The 25,241-nt window shown below is 44.0% G+C and overlaps 1 protein-coding gene across 3 annotated transcripts in view; it reads left to right on the forward strand.

The window, feature by feature from the left end:
- RUNX1 (RUNX family transcription factor 1) overlaps nucleotides 1–25,241 on the forward strand; it is a 182,004-nt gene that overhangs the window by 90,224 nt on the left and 66,539 nt on the right. For all 3 annotated transcript variants that reach the window (XM_060273584.1, XM_060273583.1, XM_035114563.2), the window contains 2 exons: nucleotides 3,989–4,248; nucleotides 13,429–13,585. In XM_060273584.1, the coding sequence (XP_060129567.1) occupies nucleotides 3,989–4,248; nucleotides 13,429–13,585 (417 nt within the window). The remainder of the gene's footprint in view (nucleotides 1–3,988; nucleotides 4,249–13,428; nucleotides 13,586–25,241) is intronic.

The raw sequence follows: 25,241 nt of genomic DNA on the forward strand, positions 1-25,241 counted from the left end.
TGAATTCATTTCGCCTGATCAAAAGTATAGTTCTGATTACAATACTCTGTGTTGAGCAGGACTGCCAGATATATATATATATATATTTAAAAAAGAGGTGATTTGAGGCATTGTTGAGTCTGCAATCAGGAACATAATGTAATATGGAGCTGCCACAGCGAAGAATAATTGGCATTCCTTAAAAAAATTGGCATCTTAAGGCTCATGCCATCACTCAACAGTTGAAAGCGTGTGATCCAACTAATTGAGAGACCTGGATCCATGCCGCTCAACTCCAGAAATGGGCTCATTGCCTTTGGCAAATTCTTTCCGGTCAGCCTTGGCTCCCCTGGGCTCCCAGATCCGAGTTCAGCTTCCTGTTAGCGGGGCTCTATTGCTTCTCATGCTGACAGCTGGTAGCCAGTCCAAGTGCTGTGCTAGGGTTCAACTCTGGAGCACATTTTATGATCCAAGGGAGCTTCAGTCCAACACATTCTAGAAATGAAAAAGTGAGATAGCTAAGGCTGCAGTCCTTGACCCAACTCACTTGGGAGCAAGTTCCATTGAACTTCGTGAAGGCCTGCAGAGACCTGTCCTGCAAACAAAGAGGGGGGGGAGTATGAGGGGAGCTGGGACTCCATTCTCCCCACCCTTTGCTGCCATGGATCCCAAACTTCTCCCCTGCAGTGTGGGCCCTCCACTGCAGTGCCAAAGACTGACAAAAGATCACTATCTGTATGACTGATCTATAAAACGCCTCAGTGACTATGATTGCCCTGGCTAACTTTTTCAAAGCATTTTTATAGTCTCAGAAAGAACATTGGCTGCAGTGTGATGTTCTGCCTATTGAAATTTGGGCATACAGTAATCTCTAGAGATGTGAGGAGCAGATCAGAGGAGAAAGGAAGTGAGACCTTTTTTAAAAATTCCCTGTCTGCACTTAAACCAGGAGTGTCTGAAAAAGTGTACCGTGTTTCTCATATTATAAGACATGTCTTATATTTATTTTTTCCTCAAAAAAACACACTATGGCTTATTTTCAAGGGATGTCTTATTTTTTTCCTTCTCCTCCTGCCGCGGCCGGCATTGCTGCTGTGCCTATCACTATGTCTTATTTTTGGGGTATGTCTTATATTCCTTGAATGCTTAAAAATCCTGCTATGGCTTATTTTATGGGTATGTCTTAAAATATGAGAAACAGGGTAAAATAGCAATCTTTGGCTCTCTCTGCACAAAGGGAGGCAGGAAGTGTGCACTGTTCCTTTGAGGGGAGGGCTGCCATCTTTTTCCTTCTTGCAGGCCCTTTAGCTTTCCACACAGAGGTGAGGAACCTGCGGCCCTGCAGATGTGGATGGACTCCAGCTGCCTTGTCCCAAAAATTTGGTCCTGCTGGCTGGGACAGATGGGAACTGGAGTTAAACCACCGTTCTCCCCATCCTGGTAAACAACTGTACGATAGGCAAATACTCACCAGGCGAACCTTTGCCCAGAACTTTGCATTTTGTGGGTGCTTACATGCTGAGGAGGGTTACTAGCTACTAGCCCAGGCACTGCGCGGGATCTGGTCTAGGCTTCGTGTGGGTTGGTGACTGTTGAAAAAGCCCAGCTGAGGGGGGGCGGGCGGGTGCTCGGGGTCCGTGCGGGGTGAGCTTGCTTCTCGAAGCCAGTCAGGCGACTGAGAGTCTCGGGAGCTACTTTCACGCCCCTTTCATTGTCCCTCGGGGACTCACCCACGCACGAGGAAAACATTTGGCGCGCGCTTGAGAAGGCCGTGCGACTCTTGTCCCCGCATCTTCCTCAGTCCGCCTTTTTGAGGCTTTGCCTTCCATACAAGCCGCCGCCGCCGCCGCCCAGAGGTCTGCCGCTTGCTTGCTTGTTCTTTCTCGCGCGCGCGCTGCGGTAATCGCGGCGTCCCATTGACACGCGGGCCTCCCTTTGGCTTTTTACAGTAGCTTCCAGCGGCGGTGCGCAGGCCAATTCCAGGAGCCCGCGGGTTGGAGCCGCGCCCTGCTGAATACCGGAAAGGGCTCTGATTGGCCGGCGCCCTCCCCTATGCAAAAGAGCTGAGGGAATGGCATTCCTCCGGACTCTCTTACTGTAAAAGCAAATTCATTTCCAGTCAATCTCCATTCATAGAGCCAGAAGGCGAGAGGGAGGAGGAGAGGAGGGCGCGCAGAGGGGGGGGGCAGAGAGAGAGAGAGAGAGAGAAAGAGAGACAGACCAGGCTTTTTGAGACCAGCATGAGCAAACAAACAGCGCCTCACAGAAGGTCACACACAGCTGGAGAGACTAGGCAGGAGCCCTCGGGAAAGCTCGCCGTTGGCGTCTGGTGAACACGTGAAGACTCCTTCCGCTTGGGGAACGTGGCCCCTGAGAGGAGCGCAGGCTCTCTCCTCTGAGCGACTCCTGCTACTACTTCTTTTAACTATTGACTCTGAGGCCGCTTGCGTGCGTGTGTGCGAGCGTGTGTTTGTTCTAACCGCCAATCGCGTGTGCTGCTAGTCTTCTGGTGGGGCAGAAGCGGAAACTCAGCCGGGCAGAGAGGCTTCCCGCCGCCGAGCCCCCCTCGCGTGTAACGAAGTCGGAGGCGCGAGAAAGGAGGGGAGGGAAAGAGGAAGGCCGTGAGGTGGCGACGGGGGCGAGGGGTGCGGAGAAGAAAAACCAAACGATGGTCCCGAAAGTGGAGCTCCACCTGCTGTGGTTAAACTATAGCTGAGCAGCCGGGCCCCGGCGGCTGAATCTGAGGAAGATTGCCTCAGATCTCTTCCCCCCCCCCCAAGTTGGCAGCGTGACTCACCCAGCGGCCACAGACTGTTGGGTGACTTCAGAAGTGCGCGCTCGAAAGTTGCTGCACGCAGTAACCGCAGAGGGAACCCACAAGCCAACCAGCAGCCCCGACCAAACCAGAGGGGTGTTTCCCCCCCCCTTCCCTCTCTCTCTCTCGCTCCTCATATGGACTACCTCCCTCCTCCTTTCTTTCACATTATTGGCCACCCGACCTGCCGGGATCATCATCTTCTTCTTCCACTCCTCGCTCTCGTAGCCGACCCGGCCAAAGCGTTGCGAAACGGCGCCCCGGCCGCGGGACTCTCCTGGCCCTTTCGGAGAGCAGCGCGGCAGCCCCCCCGAGGCCGGGTTTCTCAAGGCTGCTTTGGGAAGAGGGGGGCAGGGAAGCGGAGCTCCTGCAGAAGAACATTAATGGATTTCTGTTGTGTTTAAACTCTCTCTAGAGCCGACTGTAAATATTTGATGAAGTACAGTATATAATGCTGTGATAGCCGCTTGACCTTTGAGAAACCTCAGGCCACGTCCGTGAAAGCCTGTTCTCCCCCCCTCCCCGCCCTCAAATTGTTCTGAAACCGATTTTCTCTCTCCACGAGAAGAGACAAGTGGGCTCAAATCCGGATTCTAAAGCGACTTTTTTTTTGTTTTTTAAGGAGCAGAGCGGGGTGTGGGTGGACGGGAGAGAGAAGCCTGCTCTCCCAACAGGACAGGAAACTCGCTACTGGAAGGACTGGCTAGCCCCTTCCCTCCTTCTGTCTCCGGTGCGTTTGCGTGGCTTGCGACGGATGCCTTTGCTCAGTGCTTCTCCTCCCCGTGTGTGGGATTTTGGAAGGGCCTTTGATTTTTCATAGCACTGGTCATTCCCGAGGGGGAGAAGGCCAAAAGAAAAAAAAGCTTGTCCAAACCTATTAGGGCCTCTTGCTTTTTGTTGTTGCTGCTTCTAAAAGAGAGGGACACGCAATACATTTCCAGGACAGCTTGCCAACTGGATGCTTGGATTAAGTGTGGCAGGACCAGGAGAACGAGCGTCCCCCTGCCGTAGCCAACTGTTGATCCGAATTGACTCCGGGACTGGCTCCTCTGCGGGACCCCTAAGGCTCTTTCCTTTTATGTGGGTCTCCCGAGAGCCTCCGGCCGAAGAGTTGCTGCGCTCGACCCGCTTTGCGCGAAGCCCCGTGCGGAGCTTTCTCACTCAACCGGCTTGTTGTGATGCGTATCCCCGTAGATACCAGCACGAGCCGCCGCTTCACGCCGCCCTCGACCGCGCTGAGCCCGGGCAAGATGAGCGACGCGCTGCCGCTGGTTGGCCACGAGAACGGCGGCGGCGGCGCCCTGGCGGGCAAGATGAGAACCGCGGACCGCAGCATGGTGGAGGTCCTGGCCGATCACGCCGGCGAGCTGGTGCGCACCGACAGCCCCAACTTCCTCTGCTCCGTCCTTCCGACCCACTGGAGGTGCAACAAGACGCTACCCATCGCCTTCAAGGTACGAGGGGCAAGGGGAGAAGAGGGGAGCGCGGGTGGGGGTCGACTGAGCAGTAGTGTTCCTCAGCTGTCAGTCTTGTGTCTAATGCAACCCATTACTATTTACTTAGCAGTAAAGGCCCACTGCTTGCAGAGGGGACTTGCCGGGGGGGGGGGAGTTTCGGCTTGCAACCGGGCAGCCCAAGCCTGTGCGGGTTTACTAGGAAGTAAGATCCACAGAAAGCAGCGAGGGTGGACTTTTCCAGCGAAGTGTGCTTTGGGGAAAGGCTCGCAGCCTCGAAACGGAAACAGCAAAGTTCGGCCCATAGACTTCAAGGCCATGTGGACTGCATCCTTAGATGCGGTTTCGTGGCACGCGGAAAAGGCTCCCGAAATGCCTAACCCGGTCCTATCCTCGTTAGGAATAGGAAGTCTGACTAAATTGGAAGGGGGCTTTTTTCGGAGTAAGTGGGCGTCGGATTGCAGCCATGCCGACGGCCCCTCGTGCAGGTTGACCTGGAAGCAAGACCCCTTACAATAATTTAAGTTTACTTCGGAGGAAGTGTGCTGCACGGGCGCTGCCGTGTAGCGCGACTCTAAACAGCTCTAGTGAGGAATAAAGCCTACCGAGTTAAGGGAAACTTAGCCTTAGCACGTTGTCCTGTGCATTTCCCATCAAAAGCAAGCCACGCTCAGCTCAGCTGAGCTTATTTCCTTGTATCGAGTAGCAGCTACCTGCATTTGCCTGGGAATACACCTCACTAAATTCGATAGGACTTACTTCTGCATAGGCAGGGTTAGGATTACCCTGAAAGTGCCGCCCTTAACACCTATGGTGCCATGGAGATATCTTTCCCATCCATAATACACGGGTAGGCTGGTTTGTTTTATTTTCAAACAAACTCAAAACAAAAGTGGAATTTCCGTAATCTGCTCTATGTCTCTAAAAGTTTAGTAAACAGGAGTGAATTCTCATAATCACTTCACAGAGAAGGCATAATCAGCCTGTAGTAATAAATTATCCTAAGGGTGCAAGCCTCGCTTAAGACCAAAGGCCACCTAGTATTATGTGCAAGAGCCGCAGAAACCAGCAGGCCTCAACTGGCCAGGGGTAGATAGACCTCCCTCTACTTTCTGCCCACCCTTCCCCTAATAGAGATTTCCACATGAGAGAGGAGGCTACTTACTTCCTACAATCTCCCAGAACTTAACGCCTTCCTCCCGAAAGCATTGACCGATCTCCGAGCCTTAAACTCAACCTTCCTAAAACACTAAGAGTATTTGGAAGGAAATGCTCAGTTGAATTCCGTGGGGCTTCCTCCCGAATAAACGCCTTCGGGGATGCCAGGCACAAGCAGGCAAAGTAGAAAGGATCAAAGGACTTCACGCCAGGAGGACAAGGAGTAACACGTGTAAGTAAATATCATGGGGGAGGAAATATTTCACGGGAAGATTGAGCTTAGACCTGCTTTCAGTCGCTCAGGATTCCTCCTCCCTCCCTCTAGCTGATGAGGGAGTCAAAAGCAGTTTCTGAATTAATACCCCAATTCCCAAAGCCCTTTAGCAGAAACACAGGGAGCCAAAGCATTTTATTTTTTTTAATCTACACGCGCTTTCTCTCACCCACACTCTTTCATCATAGCTGCCAAGTTTTCCCTTTTCTCGCGAGGAAGCCTATTCAGCATAAGGGAAAATCCCTTTAAAAAAGGGATAACTTGGCAGCTATGCTCTTTCATACGGCGTCCCTCCGAATATTTTAGAGCATAACCGGCTGGTGGATGGAGCAGGAATAAATCTAAGGTGGAATTTACGGGAGCAGAATTGTCCACTGTGACAAGGAATTCACACACTACCTAATATCTATTACAATCTTAGACATGCTTCCATCACAGTCAGCGGTATCTACACGCAGATCTAACCTCAACAAGTGGTTGGAAGTAAACACTTAGGTATCCTTAGGATTACTTCTGCATAAGGCAGTTTGACTTAAAGCCGAGTGAAGCAAGCCTCGCAAGTGTAGTCTCGCCAGGGGTAAAGGCAGACGCGAGATGAGGACCTGGCCTCTAGGCTGCTATTGAAGCCTCCCCATTCACGTTTACGGTCTTTGCCCAAACGCAGCAAAGCCCTCTCCTTTCATAGCTGAGCTCTCACCATCTCTGTATAACACAGGAGAGAGTTTTCTGCTTTCGGCCCCTGAAGTTCATTCACAAATCGCTACATCAAGGCTGCGGCGGCCTCGCAGAATTCTGCGGGACTGACTTGCGGGGAAACATTAATAGGATCGGTCTGCACGAAGAGTGCTGTAAAAGGAGGGAAAGGCTCTGGTGGGTTTTGTGGGAGGTCTGTTTACATGTTGGGGGGGTACACACACACACACCCCTACATGCTGCGAAAGAAGCAGACCCTTCAGCCGCTGAAGCTGTGCACCTGATTTGCGCGGGGTCAAGGAGATCGCCCCTATAAAATAACTTGGGACTCGAAGGGCTGGCTCATTGCGAAGCACCTGCGAGCCCCGCTTTGTAACTGAAGCCGCTCAAGCCGCTCCCACCCCCTCCGGGTGTCCCCAAAGGGATTAACACATAACTCAAGGTTGGCGTGGGTTTCTTTTGTGTTTGGATCCCATATGTTGAGAGCACCCGCTGCAGCCGGCAGCTTAGTCCACGTGTTTATGGTAGCAAATGGAAAACAGATACACGCAGATTTCCAGACGTTTAAAATCGACTCCCTCTATTGGGGTATAATGCACGTGTGATAGTAACAAAAGTTACTATAGTAACAAAAGTTAAGTCCGCGTGCTTAAAAAAAAACAATCAAAAAATCCTAGTACTTCAGACTTAACTTTAAGAAACGCCAAAGCTGGAAGTATCCCTGCATATAAACACCCCCCATATATTTTCGTTTGGATGTAAAACTCGCATTTGTTCCCACGGAATAAGTCAGCCTCTTGGTCAGCAGCCCCCCAGCAGAGTTTTAAAACGAAGCAGGCCGGCTGAGTTTGCGTGTGTGTGGATGCAATCGCGTGGCATTCATCCATGAACAAATAAAGGAACAGAAAACTCACTTTGCAAAAAAAAAAAGTCTCATGACGGCCCCCACCCCCCATTGCTCCAGAATAAGTTCTTTGACCCCTGCAGTAGTTCAGCGTTTGTTCTTTGAATGTTTGCTCCTTTGGGAGGCGGGGAGATGGTTGCTGCTTTCGGGCCTTGTGCTTCAAAACAGGAGACGGAACCCTCCCGTGGGCAAAACTTTGTGCCCAGCTCCTCCTGAACAGCCGCAGGCTCCTCTCGCTACTTCCCAGGGAGTAAGACCACCCTGGATTCAGGAGGATTTCCTTCCGAGGGGACACGTGTAGGATCGATTTCAGTAGCCCGCCCCTGAGTCAAGGCGTTCAACCTAACACATCTCCTTTCCCCCTTTAGAACCGGCTTAGCAAGTTTTAAAGGGGTGTTTAAGATTTACCCTCGCCAACCTGGAGTCGAGGAAGACCCCGGGGTCTCCCCCCGCCCTCCATGACATCCGTGTTTCCGTTATGTAGAGTAGAACATTGCCCAAATCCAAGCCCTGCTCCTCGGCCCGTTCACACTTGTTCAGTCTGTCTGCCGTTGCTTTCGGCGCGATGCCCCCTTCGCCCAAACATCCCAGGCGGAGCCATCCTAGCGCTCCCTGGAAGGAAGCACCTCTCCTCTCGCCCGCCCGGCCACTGTCTAGCCTCTTTCTAGCCTCTGGAAGCCCGGTGAAGGCGCCCCTCCTAGGCCAGGGCAAGCAGAGAGCAAGTAACTTCCTCTCCGGGAAGGCCTGTTTGGGTACGAGAGGCCTGCAGGTGGTTTTCCCACTTGGCAGACGCCACCCACGCTCATTGGAAGGCAGGCGTCTCCCTCCCTCCCTCCCTCCCTCCCTCCCTCCCTCCCTCCCTCACACTTGATTTCACCCCAAGGCTGCACATTTACTTGCAAGTAAATCTAATCGAACCAAGTGCGCTCAATACTTGGATCGGGTTGGCGGCCCCCTCTCTCAGCAACGCTTCCTCGGAGCACAGGCCTTCGAAAGTGTGGGCATTCCCCCCCCCCCCAAAGCCCGCTACCTTTCATCTTTATGATCAGGACCCGATCCATTGGTTCTTGGCGGAGGATCGTCTTCACTGTTGCAGGCGCAGAGGGGGTAGGGTGAAAGAGGAATCCGGAGTGAATCCAGAGCGAATGCCACACTTGTCAGTTTTATGCCTCCCTCCCCAAATTTGCTTGACCCGTGTGAATTTGCTTAGCCTCGAATCGCTGCCCACAGCCCTCCAGAACCCATTCTCGTTTAAGTTTGGTCTGGAATAAGTCTTGCACCCCCGACCTTAATAAATGGCCCTTGCTTCTTTAGAAGTGCCCCTGAGTCCCTCATATTTTGTGCCATTGGTTTTAATTGGGTCTGCTTCCAAGAGATCTTGCTTATTTCGATTAATTCTTTTCCTAATTTAGCTACACTACTAAATTTACGTGGCCGTGGTAGCCAAATAGTGGGGAAAGTGGTCTGCCTTACATTCCCCCATCCTAATGTCCCGCAAGCTGTTCCTGTTCAAGGGGATCTCAGAAAAAGCAAAGTTCTGCTTCAGGCTGACTTCCGCAGCCTCCCGCCCTTCTTTTTCTGGCTAAGCTTCACTTTTCTCACTTCCCTGCAGGCTGACAGCAGCCAGTACGTGCTTTTCTCTTCCTTCGAATTCCAGCAGAGCTTTTAAATAGCCACGATATTAAATCCTATTACCTGCCCGGGTCTCTTATGTAGCAGCCAAGGAGGATGAGAAAGATCTGTTCGCACTGGTTCAGTTTCTTCCTTATTAGTTCTCAAACGTGGTATTCTCCAACCAACTTCAGTTTTGAGAACTTTGGGGCTTCATGCCCCTGTTCTTTCTTTCTTTCTTTCTTTCTTTCTTTCTTTCTTTCTTTCTTTCTTTCTTTCTTTCTTTCTTTCTTTCTTTCTTTCTTTCTTTCTTTCTTCCTTCCTTCCTTCCTTCCTTCCTTCCTTCCTTCCTTCCTTCCTTCCTTCCTTCCTTCCTTCCTTCCTTTCTTTCTTCCTCCCTCTTTCTTCCTTTCTTTCTAGACATAACCATAACTATAATCAATAAATAAAAGTGACACAACAACAACAACGTCATATTACAGAAAGAATTCCATCAGGCAATGCAAATGTGTGTGATTTAAGAAGAGAAAGTAAAAAATGTGTTTCTTGTTCAGGATTTTCCCTGCCCCAGAACACACACAGCTTTGCAAGCAAGGGGACTTTGCCTTATAATGTATTATCAGTAAATATGTAACCCTTTGTAACAAACTGTTGCAGTCAACATAAGCACACATAGAGGTTTGCAATCTAAAACAACCAAAATGAGTGGGGGTTTTTAAAACCAGAAAATACATGGGATGTGATGGGTGAAGAGGGATTAAACCAGACTCCTACATATAAATCCGCTGAGATGGGCAGAGTGTTAACAGTTCCCTTTTCCATCTTCCCATCCTGCATACACTACTATTGGTGGGTTGTTGTTTTTATTCTATCCCTCAAAAGAAAATTTTAAAAACCAGCAATCCATAAATGAGTCAATTCTCGGGAAGAACACCGCAGACTGGATTTTGCTAGATTTTGCTTATATAATCTCTACCTTGTAGGTATAACTATTTCCCACAACTGAGGGGTGTTGTTATTTAAATAATTTTGATAATAAATTATTATTTCTTTACATGTTTCTACAAGAGCTTGCCTTTCGGCATTCTGATGCACCAGATCAACAGTCCACTTCCTGTAGAAGAGTCCTAGTAAAGTGAAGGACTTAACTGGTTCTGCTATTTAAAACAAACCATCAATGGACTTTCTGTTATTTACTACAGCAGATGGTAACTGCACATACTTGCACACCACAAAGGCCAAAGCCTACCAAATGAGAATACCTGGAATTACATCCCAGTTTTAACCACTTCCATAGAAGTAAATACTATTGTTTCCAGTGACACTTACATCCAAGCAAGTATGGGAATATTGCCACATGGGAGACTGTGATCCTAAGTATGTTTGCCTGGAAATAAGCCTCAACTGGGTTCACTATGACTTTCACGTAACTAAAGCTGTTGAAATAAATCACTGTGAACTCTGTGGGACTTACTCCTGAGTAAAAATATTTAGCATAGCAGTTTAATCTCTGTTCACTGGCTTGTCTATACGTCTTAACTCTTGTGATGCTCCTTGCATTGCACCTTTAGAACACTAAAAAAAAAAAAAAGACAGAGCATTGAACTTCATCAGGGCTAATCTAAATAGTTGGATTTAATTGATCCATAGATTAGGTTGCTTTGCCCTAATCCCTTTGGAAACCTAGGATTTTCTGTCAAATTCAAGATGATGGCTGATATCTGACAAATAATAGAGCAGACTCATTTGATGGGTCAGCTCGGGGTATGGCTAATGTTGGCTTTTGCCTGTATAAATTAAGTGACAAAGAAAGATGATAAAACTATCTGTTCCTAATGTTTGATAAATTGTAATAGAAAAGTACAATGGAGGATAAGCTAATAATCTCATTTTACTTAAAATGTCCCCCCCACCCCCGATTAGTGGGATAAAGCAGTAAGATTTAGTTGCGCTGCAACTTTGAATTGTCTGTATTCCTTTCTAGCTCATGTAGAACATATTTTTATAAGCTGAACAGTCAAGCAGAAACACACACACAGAGCTAGCTATCTCCAGTCAACAAGTTCTTACTTATCTGTTTAGTCTGTTTTATAATGTAAATGTTTGTGTTTCTGTGCCTCTTTTACAGCTTTACTTGCTAGTCCCTTTCTCCTGGGCCCAGATATTTTTCTTTAGTGTCTTCCCAGAGTTTCCGGCATTATGTTGTAAACACAGAGAGTTGAAAATATACTTTTTCTGTGGAGTTTCTTTATTATTATTTTAAAAATGACCAAAAGTATTCCTCTTGTGTTTGAAGGTTTTTTTATTTTAAAAAAACCCCACTAGTATGCATATCTAGAAAGACATGCAGAGTATCAAATAATAATTTTTTTTCAAAATGTGTTCCAATAAACACTATAGTTTATTGACTTAGTAAAGCTATAATTCAATTTGTTGCTGGGAAAAAATAAGGTATTGCACCTGAAGTAATATTGTTACAATGTCTAATTGTTGTTAACATCTTACAGTATTTTGATTAGGAAAAAATAATAATGAGTGTATAAGGGTACAATCCTAGCATTCTTATTATTATGGGAAGAAATCTCATTGGGGAAAATGGATCTTATTCTGAGGAATATCTCACTATGTTCAGTAACTGTTCCTAGGAATGCAGCTTTTTATCACAATTATATCCATGTTTATTCAGAAATAGGTTCAAATTGTTTCAGTTGCATTAGCCCAAATAAGTAATTCAGGGGTCAGCAAACTTTTTCAGCAGTGGGCCGGTCCACTGTCCCTCAGACCTTGTGGGGGGCTGGACTATATTTTGAAAAAATAATAATGAATGAATTCCTATGCCCCACAAATAACCCAGAGATGCATTTTAAATAAAAGCACACATTCTACTCATGTAAAAACACCAGGCAGGCCCCACAAATAACCCAGAGATGCATTTTAAATAAAAGCACACATTCTAATAATGTAAAAACACTCTGATTCCCGGACCGGCCGTGGGCCGGGATTTAGAAGGCAATTGGGCCGGATCTGGCCCCTGGGCCTTAGTTTGCCTACCCATGAAGTAATTCCTCACAGGACTGCAACCTTCAGCTAAAACATTTTTTCTCAGGGAGCCCAATTCATACTTTGTCATTTGTCCTTGTCCTTCCTGCTAGAAGTTTCTAGAACAAGGGTGGGGAACCTGTGGCCCTCCAGATGTTGCTGGACTCTCTGTTCTCATTATCACTGACCGTTGGTGGTGATGGCTGAAGCTGATGGAAATTTGGATCCAGCAATGCCTGGACAGCCATAAGTTTCCCCACCCTCTTTTAGAAGTTTCAGAAGAAAAGGCCAACAACTTCTCACATAGGTGCCCAGCAAAGTCCGAGGGGCAGTTGTCTTCTGGGACAATTAACTTAGGAGAGAGAGAGAGAGTACCCCATGAGACCAAAGAGATGAGGAAGAAACAGGGCCTCAGAGAGAGAGAGAGAAGCAGGAATAAGGATGCTATTTTCGAGTTCAGGAGTTGCACTATTTCCACTAAAATTATAAAAGCTCACCATTTCCCAGCAAAAAGTTTCTCACTCAAACTTTTTGCCTGGTTCCTGCTTAGCCTCAGATGATTAGAAAAGAAAAAACAGGAGCAGGTGAATTTTTTAAAAAGTGAATTGTCTGTTCTGTTTCATTGAAAGGAGTAGGGCTGCTGAGGAAGGGTGGGTAGAGGGAAGTAGAATGCCCACTCTAAGCGGAAATTTCAACACCGGGCAGTTTCAGCAGAAGTGAAAAGGTTGTTTTTTTAAGAAGTTGCAGCTTATTTGGAAGACAGGGGCCAAAACTCAAGTGGGGAGTATAAAAGGAGACTTTGGCTCTGGGTCAGGTAGAGGGCTTCCAGCCTCCTGATTCTAAGCATGTTGTGTGGAAGGAAGTGCTGTTGATTCACACTAGATTGCCATGGAATATGCAGATAGATCTGTAGTACAAGCTTCATCTACAATCACCAGCCTAAATTTAGAGGTTGTTGCTACCTGTAGCTTACATTTAGTCACTGCTTCAGCACAGCACTCCAAAATGCCACACTGCACTAATGCAGCCACCTTTATTTCAGTTTTTTTAAAACCAATGACATTTATTTCCAAAAGAATGTGTTTGAGATTCAGGTTTTGATTTCTTTATTGTGCCCAGTTAAATAGGGTGCTGTGTTTTAGCACATACAGAAATGTTATATCTATTCAGCTACTTGGATGTGAACTAAGCTAGCCACTATTAGGTCCCACTGAAATCTATGGGAAAAGCTAGTCATGGCTAACTTAATTCTGATTGATTTTCAGTTGGACTTTAGTGCAACTAACTTAGGTTGCAATCCTAACTTTACATACCTCAGTGTAAGTTTCATACTTCTAAGCGCTTAAGATTGTTAAAGTATGTATTCACCTGTATGCAGTCTCCTGTCCCACACCACCCTATTAAAAATGAGTTTTTAATAATCCTATTTGACTTTTGTTTATAGTTTGCACCTTCAAATTATCAATAAGAAACTAATGGTGCTTCCATTTTATTTTTCTAGGTGGTGGCCTTAGGAGATGTCCCTGATGGGACTCTGGTCACAGTGATGGCCGGAAATGATGAAAACTACTCTGCAGAACTCAGAAACGCTACTGCTGCCATGAAGAATCAAGTAGCAAGATTTAATGATCTGAGATTTGTGGGTAGAAGTGGAAGAGGTATGATATCATTATCACTATTATTTTATTACCCTAAAATTAAGTTGTGTCTTGGCAGAAAGCTCTATGCACAGAATCTTTTGTTGCCGTTTTCAGACTGCTTTCTTTTGCAATAATCCCTTTTGCTTTCAGTATAATTGTATCGGAGTAAGAAGTTTCAGGATTACCACAAATGAGGCCAACCAAAGTCCATATTGGTGGTATTGTGGTAAATGATTGCAGGATCACTACCTTATGATGCATTTGTGCAACAAACATTACAGGCTGAATTGTGTATTGTTATCAAATGGTTTAGATCAGTCTTCAGAGCTATGGTACCATGATTTGTATCTGCTTGATATTTAGCCAGTAGTGTCAATGTAGAGCTCTGTGGAGCTCAGAAGTACTGTTAGAAATCCCATGTGAACAGTTTTCTCATTCATTTCAGTAGAAAAGGTGGCTGCAACAAACGGATCCTCAGTGAATGGGTGAACCCAGTATATAATGAAATTTTAATTACTGAAATGAAAACATTGCTAAATTATAAAGTTTGGTGATTGCAGAGTAGAGCCAACTTGTTGTAGTTTGCTACTGTTATATATATTGGCAGTGGTGGTTTTCTGCAGATTTGTCCTTCCTTAACGGTTCCGTTTAAGGGTCTCTACAAGAAATACGTATGCATTTGGTTTGTTACTTTAGCTTTAGCAATGCAGTTCATGATAGTGAGGTTAGGAATATACAGAATGACAAATAGGCACCCACATATGTTGACATGGAAGTAAGATATGTTGATGTCAATGAGACATGTTTCCAACTAATTATCCTATTTGTGAGACTGCTAAAAATGCACAATCTGTATCATGGTTTAAACACACACACACACACACACATGCACGCACACACACACTTATCTGTGTACTAGGTTCAACTATTTCTTTTTATGCCTTTGCATGGATATTGATACGGCCAGAAGAAACTCCCATAACTCTGGCAGATGGGAAAATGTTATTGCTATTATTGGAGGGGCTGCCAGCAATATCTGTGATTGCAAGAACTAAGCATTGTAGTGCTTTTCACATACTCACAGAGGATTCTCTCCATGTGGCGGAGAAGCTGACAGACATTGCATCCAATGTGTATATATGTTATTTGAGTGTTCCATGCATAGACCAATGTGCATATCAATTTGACTTATGCAACCTCTCCTTTTCTGAGAAGTAAAGGATCATAAAATCAGACAGTTGGATCACATATTCCTTTATATGCAGGATGATAATGATACACCCTTGCTCCTCCCTCTGCGGAGAGGATTCTAAGCTTGTTGAGTACATGAATTGGTCTTATCTCTATATGAGTACATACCTGAGGAAGGCTGGGGCTGCTCACATAGCCTTTGCTATGAATTGGCTCCTAGTCACAAATATAATTCATGAAAATTGCCTAGCTGGGTTGATTCTTGCTCCTTACTAATGTGCTGATTTTATCAGGACTGGGATTTGTGCATATAGCAGACTTGATTTCATTTTCTATGGAAACTAGCTTTTGATTATTTAATTTCTATACAGCTTAATTTGTTAAAAATATCTCTAAGCCATGTACAAACAAACCTGAAGTGACAACAGGCAACTGAAACAAAACATTACAAAAATACAGAGTTACATACTAAAATGTTACATTGATACAAAGTTACTAATACATATTAATCAGTATCAATTTGTTTTCCTTCTGTCCCACTCTCCTCCTCAACCTCCTGGTTCTCACCCAGGGTCCAAACAAACTCTCAGCAGCTCACACACAAAAGTCTCACAACAAGAAAAGTTCCTGGAAACATTGGACATCACCCTAGTCTCTCACACTAGACATGCCTTCTATGGGCAGGCCCAAAGTGTATGGCACTTCCTCAGGTTGCCCACAGCCATGTCCCATTCAGCTGCACTCTCCACCCTCAATTCCAGGTACAGCAGGTTTGTTGAGTTTCCCATGGGGTCCAGAGGATGTGAAAAGGGCCCCCCCTCCACTCACAGCACTTTCTTCACCCACTATCCTCTCCTTCTTCAGCTGCTTTTTTTTATATAAAAAAAGACCTCTGCCACTCACACACACATACATACTTCATTTTTTTCCCCTGAAATGTGTTTGCTGCTTTTTAGCCTAATATGCAAAACTAGATGGTTTCTAAACCTGCCTGAGTTGCTTCTGTGAAGAAGATAATTGCTGGGGGAGAAATACCTGCAGTTGGAATTGTAGCTTGGTGATGCTAACGAATGATAATAACAGGGTAAAGCAGAGAAAATTATATCCATTTACTGAAAACATGAGTGATGCTGTAATGTATAAAAGGATCAGTCATTAAACATGTTCAGTTGTTATATGGAAGGCTGCACCTTTTCAGTAAATGGAATTCTCATTATGATTCAGAGTGTTTAGAAAACATTTTGAAGATTTAAACGTAAAGCTGGTGAAGTGTTTGAGAAGCTAATAAAAACAGGCCTGCACTTTGGTAGTTGGCACCGTGCATAGAGCCAGGAATCGGAGCCTATGCAATTCCTAAGGTCAGAATGAGAAAGTGAAGGAAGGAGCAGGAGCTGTTCAGAAGAAAATTATACGCCATTTATTTTACTAATTCTACTCATTCACTTGTAACACCGATCACTTATGTATAGGAGTTGATATGCAAATAAAGATTGACTGTATTTGTCAGAATAAGTTTTAAGAAAGTGATCATCTTTGGCAGGTTGCATGCTAACTATTCAGGTCTGAGGTTTTGGTTCCTATGGGCAATACCAATTTTGAATGAGTGACTAATATATGCTTTTGTTTATTCATACAACCCTGAACTGTTTCCTAAAGGTGTGGCTGTTTGCACTGGTTTCTGGCATTCTTTTATTGCATTGGCTTAAAGTGTGAGGACTAAGGGAGTTTGCGTCAAAGGTCATGAAATGAAGACAGGGAAATGAACTTCTGATAGAGCTGTGTGATGTTTCTCTGTGCACGAAGCTAGCTGCTCGGAAGCAGTACTGTAATGTGAATAAACAATATGCAAAAACAGGATGCAAAGGATGACTGAAAATTAGGTATGTGCATATGGTTTGTAACTGAAATTAACTAAAATAACTGGTGTAGAACTAGGGCTGCATCATATATTCTCTGCTTTTGATTTGAGGCAAGAACAAGGGGAAATTTGATAAGTAAAATACTTAGGCAGTGTGACTATTCCCTATTGTTCAGTTGTGGTTAGCAGTTTTATTTCTCTTGGCTGTTGATTCTTTCTGCTCCAGAATTACATCGGTGATTCCACTCAGTAAGGGATCCTGAATAGAGAATGTGATAATGTACCCAAACTGATTTTGTTGCATGGTGATGCCATTGAGACAACTGAGGGCAATTTACAAGAATAAGCAAACATCCCTCCCCATCCCTCCCCAGGAGGAATTTTTTTACTGCCAAAAATGTTAATGGGAAACAGTAAGTTGCTTTGGCTGAGCTGTACGTGTAGCTGTCCAGAACAGTTTGAAGCAATGAAATGACAATGCAAGTTCATACCTATTTTTCACTGTCGTGCAGAATTATTGGTAGTCTAATATTCTGCACGAGAGGGTAAATCACAATACCCAACCACCATAACAATTAGACTTGCACCCACCTGATCTGAATAAGTCTGTAGACTTTGGTGACACTTGAATAAGACCAGGAAAATGGGAAATAGAATAATTGCTGGGTCAGTCTTTTTACTCATTACTATATTTCACATTGGCAGTTTGAGGAACTTCTTTATATACTTACACATTTCATCTACTTGAGGGACGCAGGGAGTTTTAACTGATTTCATGCTGTATCCCTAATGCACACCTCTTAGAAACTGCTTATAAATTATAAAAACAAAGAACACAATGTCTATTGCAAGTGTTCAGTCATATCTAACACTACATTTTAATCACTTCACTTGCAATTTTGAAGCAGCTGGTTTTTACTGCTATTGCTAAATATAGTAAAATCCCCATTATTTCAATCAACTCAACCTCATTATTTCAATCAATCAGCTCATAGTGGCTGGGGAAACCCAGCCAGATGGGCGGGGTATAAATAATAATAAAAATAATAAAACCTCCTGTTATTTCTTGTTCAATGTGCTTCATTGTCTACAGAACTCTACTTCACTCAATTTGCCTGAATTTTAACATACTGTGTACAGGATTACCCCATAATGTTATGGAAGCTTAGACTCACTAAAGTCAAAACTGGATACAGGATTAAAGGTGTAATGTTCTGAATCTGGATGCCCACTACATGTTTTGGAAATATTAGCTGTTCCATTCATCATTCTGTATTTTAAAAGTGATTTTATTCTCCCCATACTAAGCTGAAAAGTTGAGAATAGATCCTTATAAACAAATAGAATTGTATTTGACAGTTTTGGCTTGACTTCCAATACAAAACACTTCTGCTTAGGAATGTCCATTACTAATATAACATACCTTTCTAGCCTGTACTACTGGCACCAGAGTCCCAGAACACCTGGAAGGAGGTGCCATTGAATTCAAGGTTTGCACATATTTCCATATCATTTGCAAATTGATTTTTTCCTGGAAGTGAGTAACATGGAAATGAGCAGTAAACTTGCACTATATTCCAGTATAGTGCTGGAAATAGCTCAGGAGAACCTGGGGGGGGGGGGAGCATGGAGAGGGGTGCACTAGGTAGAGGAATTACAATACTAAAAATATGATGTCCTGCCTTGTGCAAGCAGACACAAAGCCACCACTGGATACAACTCTTTGCATATGTGTGTGTTTTATATTTCTTCACATAAGGGCAGCTCAAAACATTTCACTGCTTGAGGCAAAAAGCAAGATACTGCCCTGCCCCCACCTCACTCATTCCATGTACTGAAGTTTACTTGACTTCAGCACTGGCAATGGGATAGCATTCTCCTGTGCACCTGAGAGCAGCAGGCTCTGTTTATCCAACAGAGGGGAATCGTCAAGGGTGATGCCAGTGCTACCTGCAGTATCTGCCACCTGAGGCAATTGCCTCACTCTGCTTAAGGATGAGACTGGTCATGCTTTTGGCTATTTCTCTTAATTTCACCAGGAGCAAATGAGGCCATGACCAATCTCTAGTCCTTTATTTTGTTTCTCCCTGAAAGCATAGTGGGAAAGGAAGTGGATAGATGCCATTTTGGAGTTAATAATAAAGGCATGTAATAAATAAGCACTCTGTAGAAACACATCTGCATCCATTTATATTAAAAATAGATTTGCAAATTACAGGACCCTGCCAATTACTTTGCAAGAAAAAAGGTTGCTGTGTAGTGTTTCCCATTCTGTCAAATGGAGTGGAAGAAAAGTCTGTACCACTAGTTCCATGGAACTACTTTATATAAGTGTGTTTAGGTAAAACATGCATAACCATGGTTCTAGATGGGCACATGACCAGAACTTGTTGGTTGTTACTCAAGATTCGTCTGAAGTGGGATGTAAAATTTCCACGATCTGTTTATTGCCAAAACATCTTGGTCTATTTCCAGAATCTGGTTGCTTTTCCTGGTGTCATGCTGGCAAAAATTTGCTAAGGCTTTTAATCTTAGTTTTTCCTCTTTCTGCATTCCAGTACGTTCAAAAGCAAATATATCACTTTTAAAAAATGTTGTAGCACCATGAAAGAAACTAGTTTGATTGATGTTGGATTGTTTTTACAGTACTAGCAAAGTATACAATACTTTATGCAACCTAAGAAGATTGATAATAAGGTGCTACCTCAGAAATCAGTTACACATGTGTAAAAGCTTCTCCCCCACATGGATTGGATTGGATGCATTGGATACATACCTACTACCCACAGCATAAATGAAAAATCCCTTTGAATGAAAAATGTGACTGTTTCTGCATTGAGGTTATGGTCCACAGCTGAACTATGTTCTTTGCCAGACAGTAGTCTGGGGTTTGTGGGACCAGGTGCAGTGAAACCGCAGGTGGCGTGGCCAAGGCATGGTGAAGTTGCAATGAACACAGTACAACAATTTTGGGGATTAAACAGCCCACAACTTTATTGATTACAGATGCCAGCAGGTTTTGGCACACAGGAATTGAGTTTGTATCCCTGTATCATAGAATCATAGAATCATAGAATCATAGAATCATAGAATCATAGAGTTGGAAGAGACCACAAGGGCCATCCAGTCCAAACCCCTGCCAAGCAGGAAACACCATCAAAGCATTCCTGACAGATGGCTGTCAAGCCTCTGCTTAAAGACCTCCAAAGAAGGAGACTCCACCACACTCCTTGGCAGCAAATTCCACTGCCGAACAGCTCTTACTGTCAGGAAGTTCTTCCTAATGTTTAGGTGGAATTTTCTTTCTTGTAGTTTGAATCCGTTGCTCCGTGTCCGCTTCTCTGGAGCAGCAGAAAACAACCTTTCTCCCTCCTTTATATGACATCCTTTTATATATTTGAACATGGTTATCATATCACCCCTTAACCTTCTCTTCTCCAGGCTAAACATACCCAGCTCCCTAAGCCGTTCCTCATAAGGCATCGTTTCCAGGCCTTTGACCATTTTGGTTGCCCTCTTCTGGACACGTTCCAGCTTATCAGTATCCTTCTTGAACTGTGGTGCCCAGAACTGGACACAATACTCCAGGTGAGGTCTGACCAGAGCAGAATACAGTGGTACTATTACTTCCCTTGATCTAGATGCTATACTCCTATTGATGCAGCCCAGAATTGCATTGGCTTTTTTAGCTGCTGCATCACACTGCTGACTCATGTCAAGTTTGTGGTCAACCAAAACTCCTAGATCCTTTTCACATGTACTGCTCTCAAGCCAGGTGTCTCCCATCCTGTATTTGTGCCTTTCATTTTTTTTGCCCAAGTGTAGTACTTTACATTTCTCCTTGTTAAAATTCATCTTGTTTGCTTTGGCCCAGTTGTCTAATCTGTTAAGGTCATTCTGAAGTGTGATCCTGTCCTCTGGGGTGTTAGCCACCCCTCCCAACTTGGTGTCATCTGCAAACTTGCTCAGGATTCCCTCAAGCCCATCATCCAAGTCATTGATAAAGATGTTGAACAAGACTGGGCCCAAGACAGAACCCTGTGGCACCCCACTAGTCACTACTCTCCAGGATGAGGAGGAGCCATTGATGAGCACCCTTTGGGTTCGGTCAGTAATCCAGCTACAAATCCACTGAATGGTAGCATTGTCTAGCCCACATTTTACCAGCTTCTTTACAAGAATATCATGGGGCACCTTGTCAAAGGCCTTGCTGAAATCAAGATAGGCTACATCCACAGCGTTCCCTTCATCTACCAGGCTTGTAATTCTGTCAAAAAATGAGATCAGATTAGTCTGACATGACTTATTTTTCAGGAACCCATGCTGGGTTATCAACTAACCTCCCTGCTGGTTGATAATTTGGCAGGCCTAACCAAGGTTAAGGATCATCCTATGGTATACATCAAATTGGCATGACCCCCTCCAAGATTACTATTTAGGGAGGGCTATGGCACATCAGCCCCTCCCCCCCAATCTGGGCATCTGGACAGAAGCACCTCATCCTGAAGATTTGAAGGAGCCTCAAAGGATAGCCCTGTATAGATGCTGTTGTGAGTTTTCTGATTGTGTTTATGGCATGTTCAGATTAAAATGACCTTGGGGTTCATGTCAGGAAGGTCATTCCAGCTACAACATAGGATGCCCCACCAATTCTTTTCTATTTTACATGAACAACATCGTAACATGCTGATTTTCTCTAGTGCGTGAATTGGACTTAAAAAGAAAGAAGTGCTACGTTCCATTTCCCAATTTAAGCTAAATTGTAAAAATAATTTTTAAATTGTCAGGTTATTTTATATGGGCATAAATTGACTTTGTAAACATGGAAACCTTAACAGAGTGAGTTCTAATGATCACAAAAATCATTAGCACTTCCATAGGACAATGAAAACACATCTGATTTTACAATCCCTCAAGAAAAAAAATCATTTCAAAAGACAACTATAATAAAAGGCTGCAGCACTGGGATACACAAAAACAGCTAGGGATGTTAATTATTTTTCTTTTTATTTATTTAATTTCTATACCGCCCTATACCCAAAGGTCTTAGGGTGGTTGACATAAAATATAAAATACATAAAATGCAAACAAAACCAGCAACCCAATTAAAAAACCCCAAAAGAGCCAGCATTTTTAAACAGGGTATAGGACGTTGATCAAGTCAGGCAAAGGCCTGGTTGAAAAGGAATGTTTTTGCCTGGCGCCTAAAGGTGTATAGTGAAGGCGCCAGGCGAACTTCCCTGGGGAGAGCATTCTACAAACAGGGAGCCACTGCAGAAAAGGCCCATTCTCGTGTTTTATTTTATATCCCACCTCAGAGCCTTTTAAAATAAGGAAGCCAATAGAGTGTAGTGGTCAGAGTATCAGACTAGGATCTGAGAGACCAATAAACCTCTTAAAATGTTACAAAAACATGACCTGTCTCGCTGAAGGCACGTGTACTAAAGACAATGGTTTAAATCAGGCTTCCTCAACCTCGGCCCTCCAGATGTTTTTGGCCTACAACTCCCATGAACCCTAGTTAGGTCAGGGACGATGGGAATTGTAGTCTCAAAACATCTAGAGGGCTGAGGTCGAGGAAGCCTGGTTTAAATCTTAAGATGAGTTAAATTGAGAAAGTTTACAGAGGAAAAGTCCCCGCCCCACATCACCTGTAGACACCTCTGTTCCTTAAGATGACGGAGGAGGGGACAAGGAGGTACTGGGACCCTTCTGAACAATTTCTTAACATGCTCTAGGAAGATCATCATTACCATGTGGGGAGGAAGTGCACAATTGGCTGCTATGGGAGGGGAGAATTGCCCCAAACTGGGCAGACCTCCACTCAAGTTTAGGATGATTTTCCCTTCCCTTCTCACATTTTGCAGTGTGGGATGCTTTTTAGGGGGCTTCAGGGCCAGGGGGGATGTGGAACTTTTTTCACTTCAAGCTAATCCATCTTAAGATAAAGGGATGCAGGTGGCGTGGTGGTCTAAACCAGTGGTCCTCAACCTTGGGCCTCCAGATGTTTTGAGTCTACAATTCCCATCATCCCTGACCACTGGTCCTGCTAGCTAGGGATCATGGGAGTTGTAGGCCAAAAACATCTGGAGGCCCAAGGTTGAGGACCACTGGTCTAAACCACTGAGCGTCTTGGGATTGCTGATCGGAAGGTCGGCAGTTCAAATCCGTGCAAAGGGGTGACCTCCCGTTGCTCTGTTCCAGCTTTTGCCCACCTAGCAGTTCCAAAGCATACCAGTGCAAGAAGATAAATGCGGTGGGAAGGTAAACGGTGTTTCCATGTGCTCTGGCTCTTGTCATGGTCTGCCATGCACCAGTAGTGATTTAGTCATGCTGGCCACATGACTCGGAAAGCTGTCTGTGGACAAACACCGGTTTTCTTGGCCTGAAAAGTGAGATGAGTGCTGCAACCCCATAGTCACCTTTGACTGGACTTAACCATTCAGGGGTCCTTTACATTTACCATTTTAATATCTAAGCCATTAGAAATCTAGAATGATCTCCCTAGAAGTACATTTGTCCACCCTCATTGTTGGTCTTCAAATGTCAATTGAAGACATTTTTATTTATCCAGAATTCTATAGTTTGATAAAGGGGCATTTACTGGCAGCAGTATGTGAATCAGTGCTTTTTTTAATTAGTTGATGTATCGTTTTAGTGTTGTTGTCTTTTACTGTGCTTATATACAGTATATATATTGCTCTGAGCTCCTTTGAAGGATGAGTGATTTATAAACATAATAAATAAATAATCCAAACATTAGAAAAGCCATAAAAGCACAACAAAACAGATTTCAGACACAATCAAAATGCTGGTTGTGGACAAATTAACAACAGTGCTAAGCTAGAGAAGCCCAAGTGAAGGAGAAGGTTTTCAGCAATAGCCAAAAGTCTCCAATAGTAGGAGCCTGACATATTTCAAAAGGGAGGGCATTCAAAACAAAAAACAAAAACAAAGGAAAACCCAATGCTGTAATTTTATTGTCACTGAAGGGAAGCAATTGCACCTGAACTTTCCCTTATCTATTTCCGGAGACTAGCTATGTTAGTCTGTTGCAGCAAAATGAACAAAACATCCTGAGTTGCTAACCAGTTTTTATCATGGCATAAGCTTTTGGGTACTAGAGTATCTAAGGTGGTCTTAAATACTAAGCAGTTTGGACCAGGATGACAATGGGCAACTTGAATTAACTCTGTAGTGTTGCATTCAGACTGTCTGCTAATTTGTGGCAGTAATTCCTTTAGGGATGCCTCAGGTAACCAACTCGTCGCAGTATTACAGTACTTTGATTCTCAAAGCGTTTTCATTTGCAAATCTAGAAACAGGAAAGTATGATAAAACCTGTCTAGGTGTACCGGCAATCACTTTTTGCTGCAAACTAAGAGAAGAGCTGGTCAGATTTGTAAGTGCCTTTAAAGGGTAAAATGGGAGGCAAAACATTGGCAGACGAGCAGCCAACACCAAGTGACACTGAACATCTAAAAACAATGAGACTGACCATCTGTTTTCTGGCAGGGCTCCTTTGCATTTAGTAACTGCATAAGATTTGTGACCAAAAAAAGAGAGCTCAAAATTACTTTTGTTGCTGCTCCTTCTAACTTGCCACCCTGTTGTTCAGTTCAGCCACCTACTGTGACAGCATACTCTATTGGGAAGTAAATCCACTGGGTTCAATGGCACTTGCTGCCACGTATGTGGGTAGTAGAGGATTGCAGCCTTGGAGAATGACCAGACTAAAAAAAAATTAATGGCACAGTCAGCCAAAGGATGGTCTTTTTCTATGTGCTAACTCTTGTAGATTCTTAGACTGTGGGGGAAGATATATTTATAAAACAGTACAAACATAGCTGGCATAAAAAGACAACTTGAATGTAATGCCAACATTTTTTGTATGAATTGCCGATTGTCTAAGGGGCTATATGATACATTTCAATTAGAATATTTGAATTGAAAACATGATGTGGTTTGTGTGCCTCTTGCCAGCTCTCAAGCATTCTGTTATTTAAATTTGATCCGCAAAGAAGAACCTTCAACTAAAAAGCATAAGCAAGGAGAAAAATAATGGGAGAGGATTAGATTTCTTTATGGCATTTAACAAAAAATGATCTGAGTATGTCTCAAATGCAATCATATAAGCAGTGTCTCTGACCGTAAACTCATTACTTTAAATGCATTGGATTAGAACCTCTTTAAACAGGTATTTTTAATTTTTGTGTGTGTGATTGTATGATATTATTTAAAAGGCTGTACAGCGTTCAAGTGTCAGCATCTATATCATTATTTTTCCCTTTGACGGTCCAGTATGTCAGAGCTATTGTGGGTGTGTGCAACCATTTTCCTCTAAAATGTAAATAAAAGGGTTATAGCTACAAATCATGCTCAAGATTTATTTCAGTGTTCCTACTACATGAATTCTCTTAATAAGGCACATTTTGCGATCTTAGTCTTCAGAACTGCTGGCTGCAACTGTGCAAATTTTAATCATGAAATGGTTTTGGAAAAGTTATTTTTTCTTCTTTGGAGCTTCCTGTCTCTGGGCATATGAGAGTGGTAAACAAATATTGCGCCAAACGTTGAGCCACTGCCCTAATTCCAATAACAATAAATCTCCTTGTTTTTGGTTGT

The sequence above is a fragment of the Zootoca vivipara genome, chromosome 4 (genome assembly GCF_963506605.1).
Source record: "Zootoca vivipara chromosome 4, rZooViv1.1, whole genome shotgun sequence".
NCBI classification, from domain to species: Eukaryota; Metazoa; Chordata; class Lepidosauria; order Squamata; family Lacertidae; genus Zootoca; species Zootoca vivipara.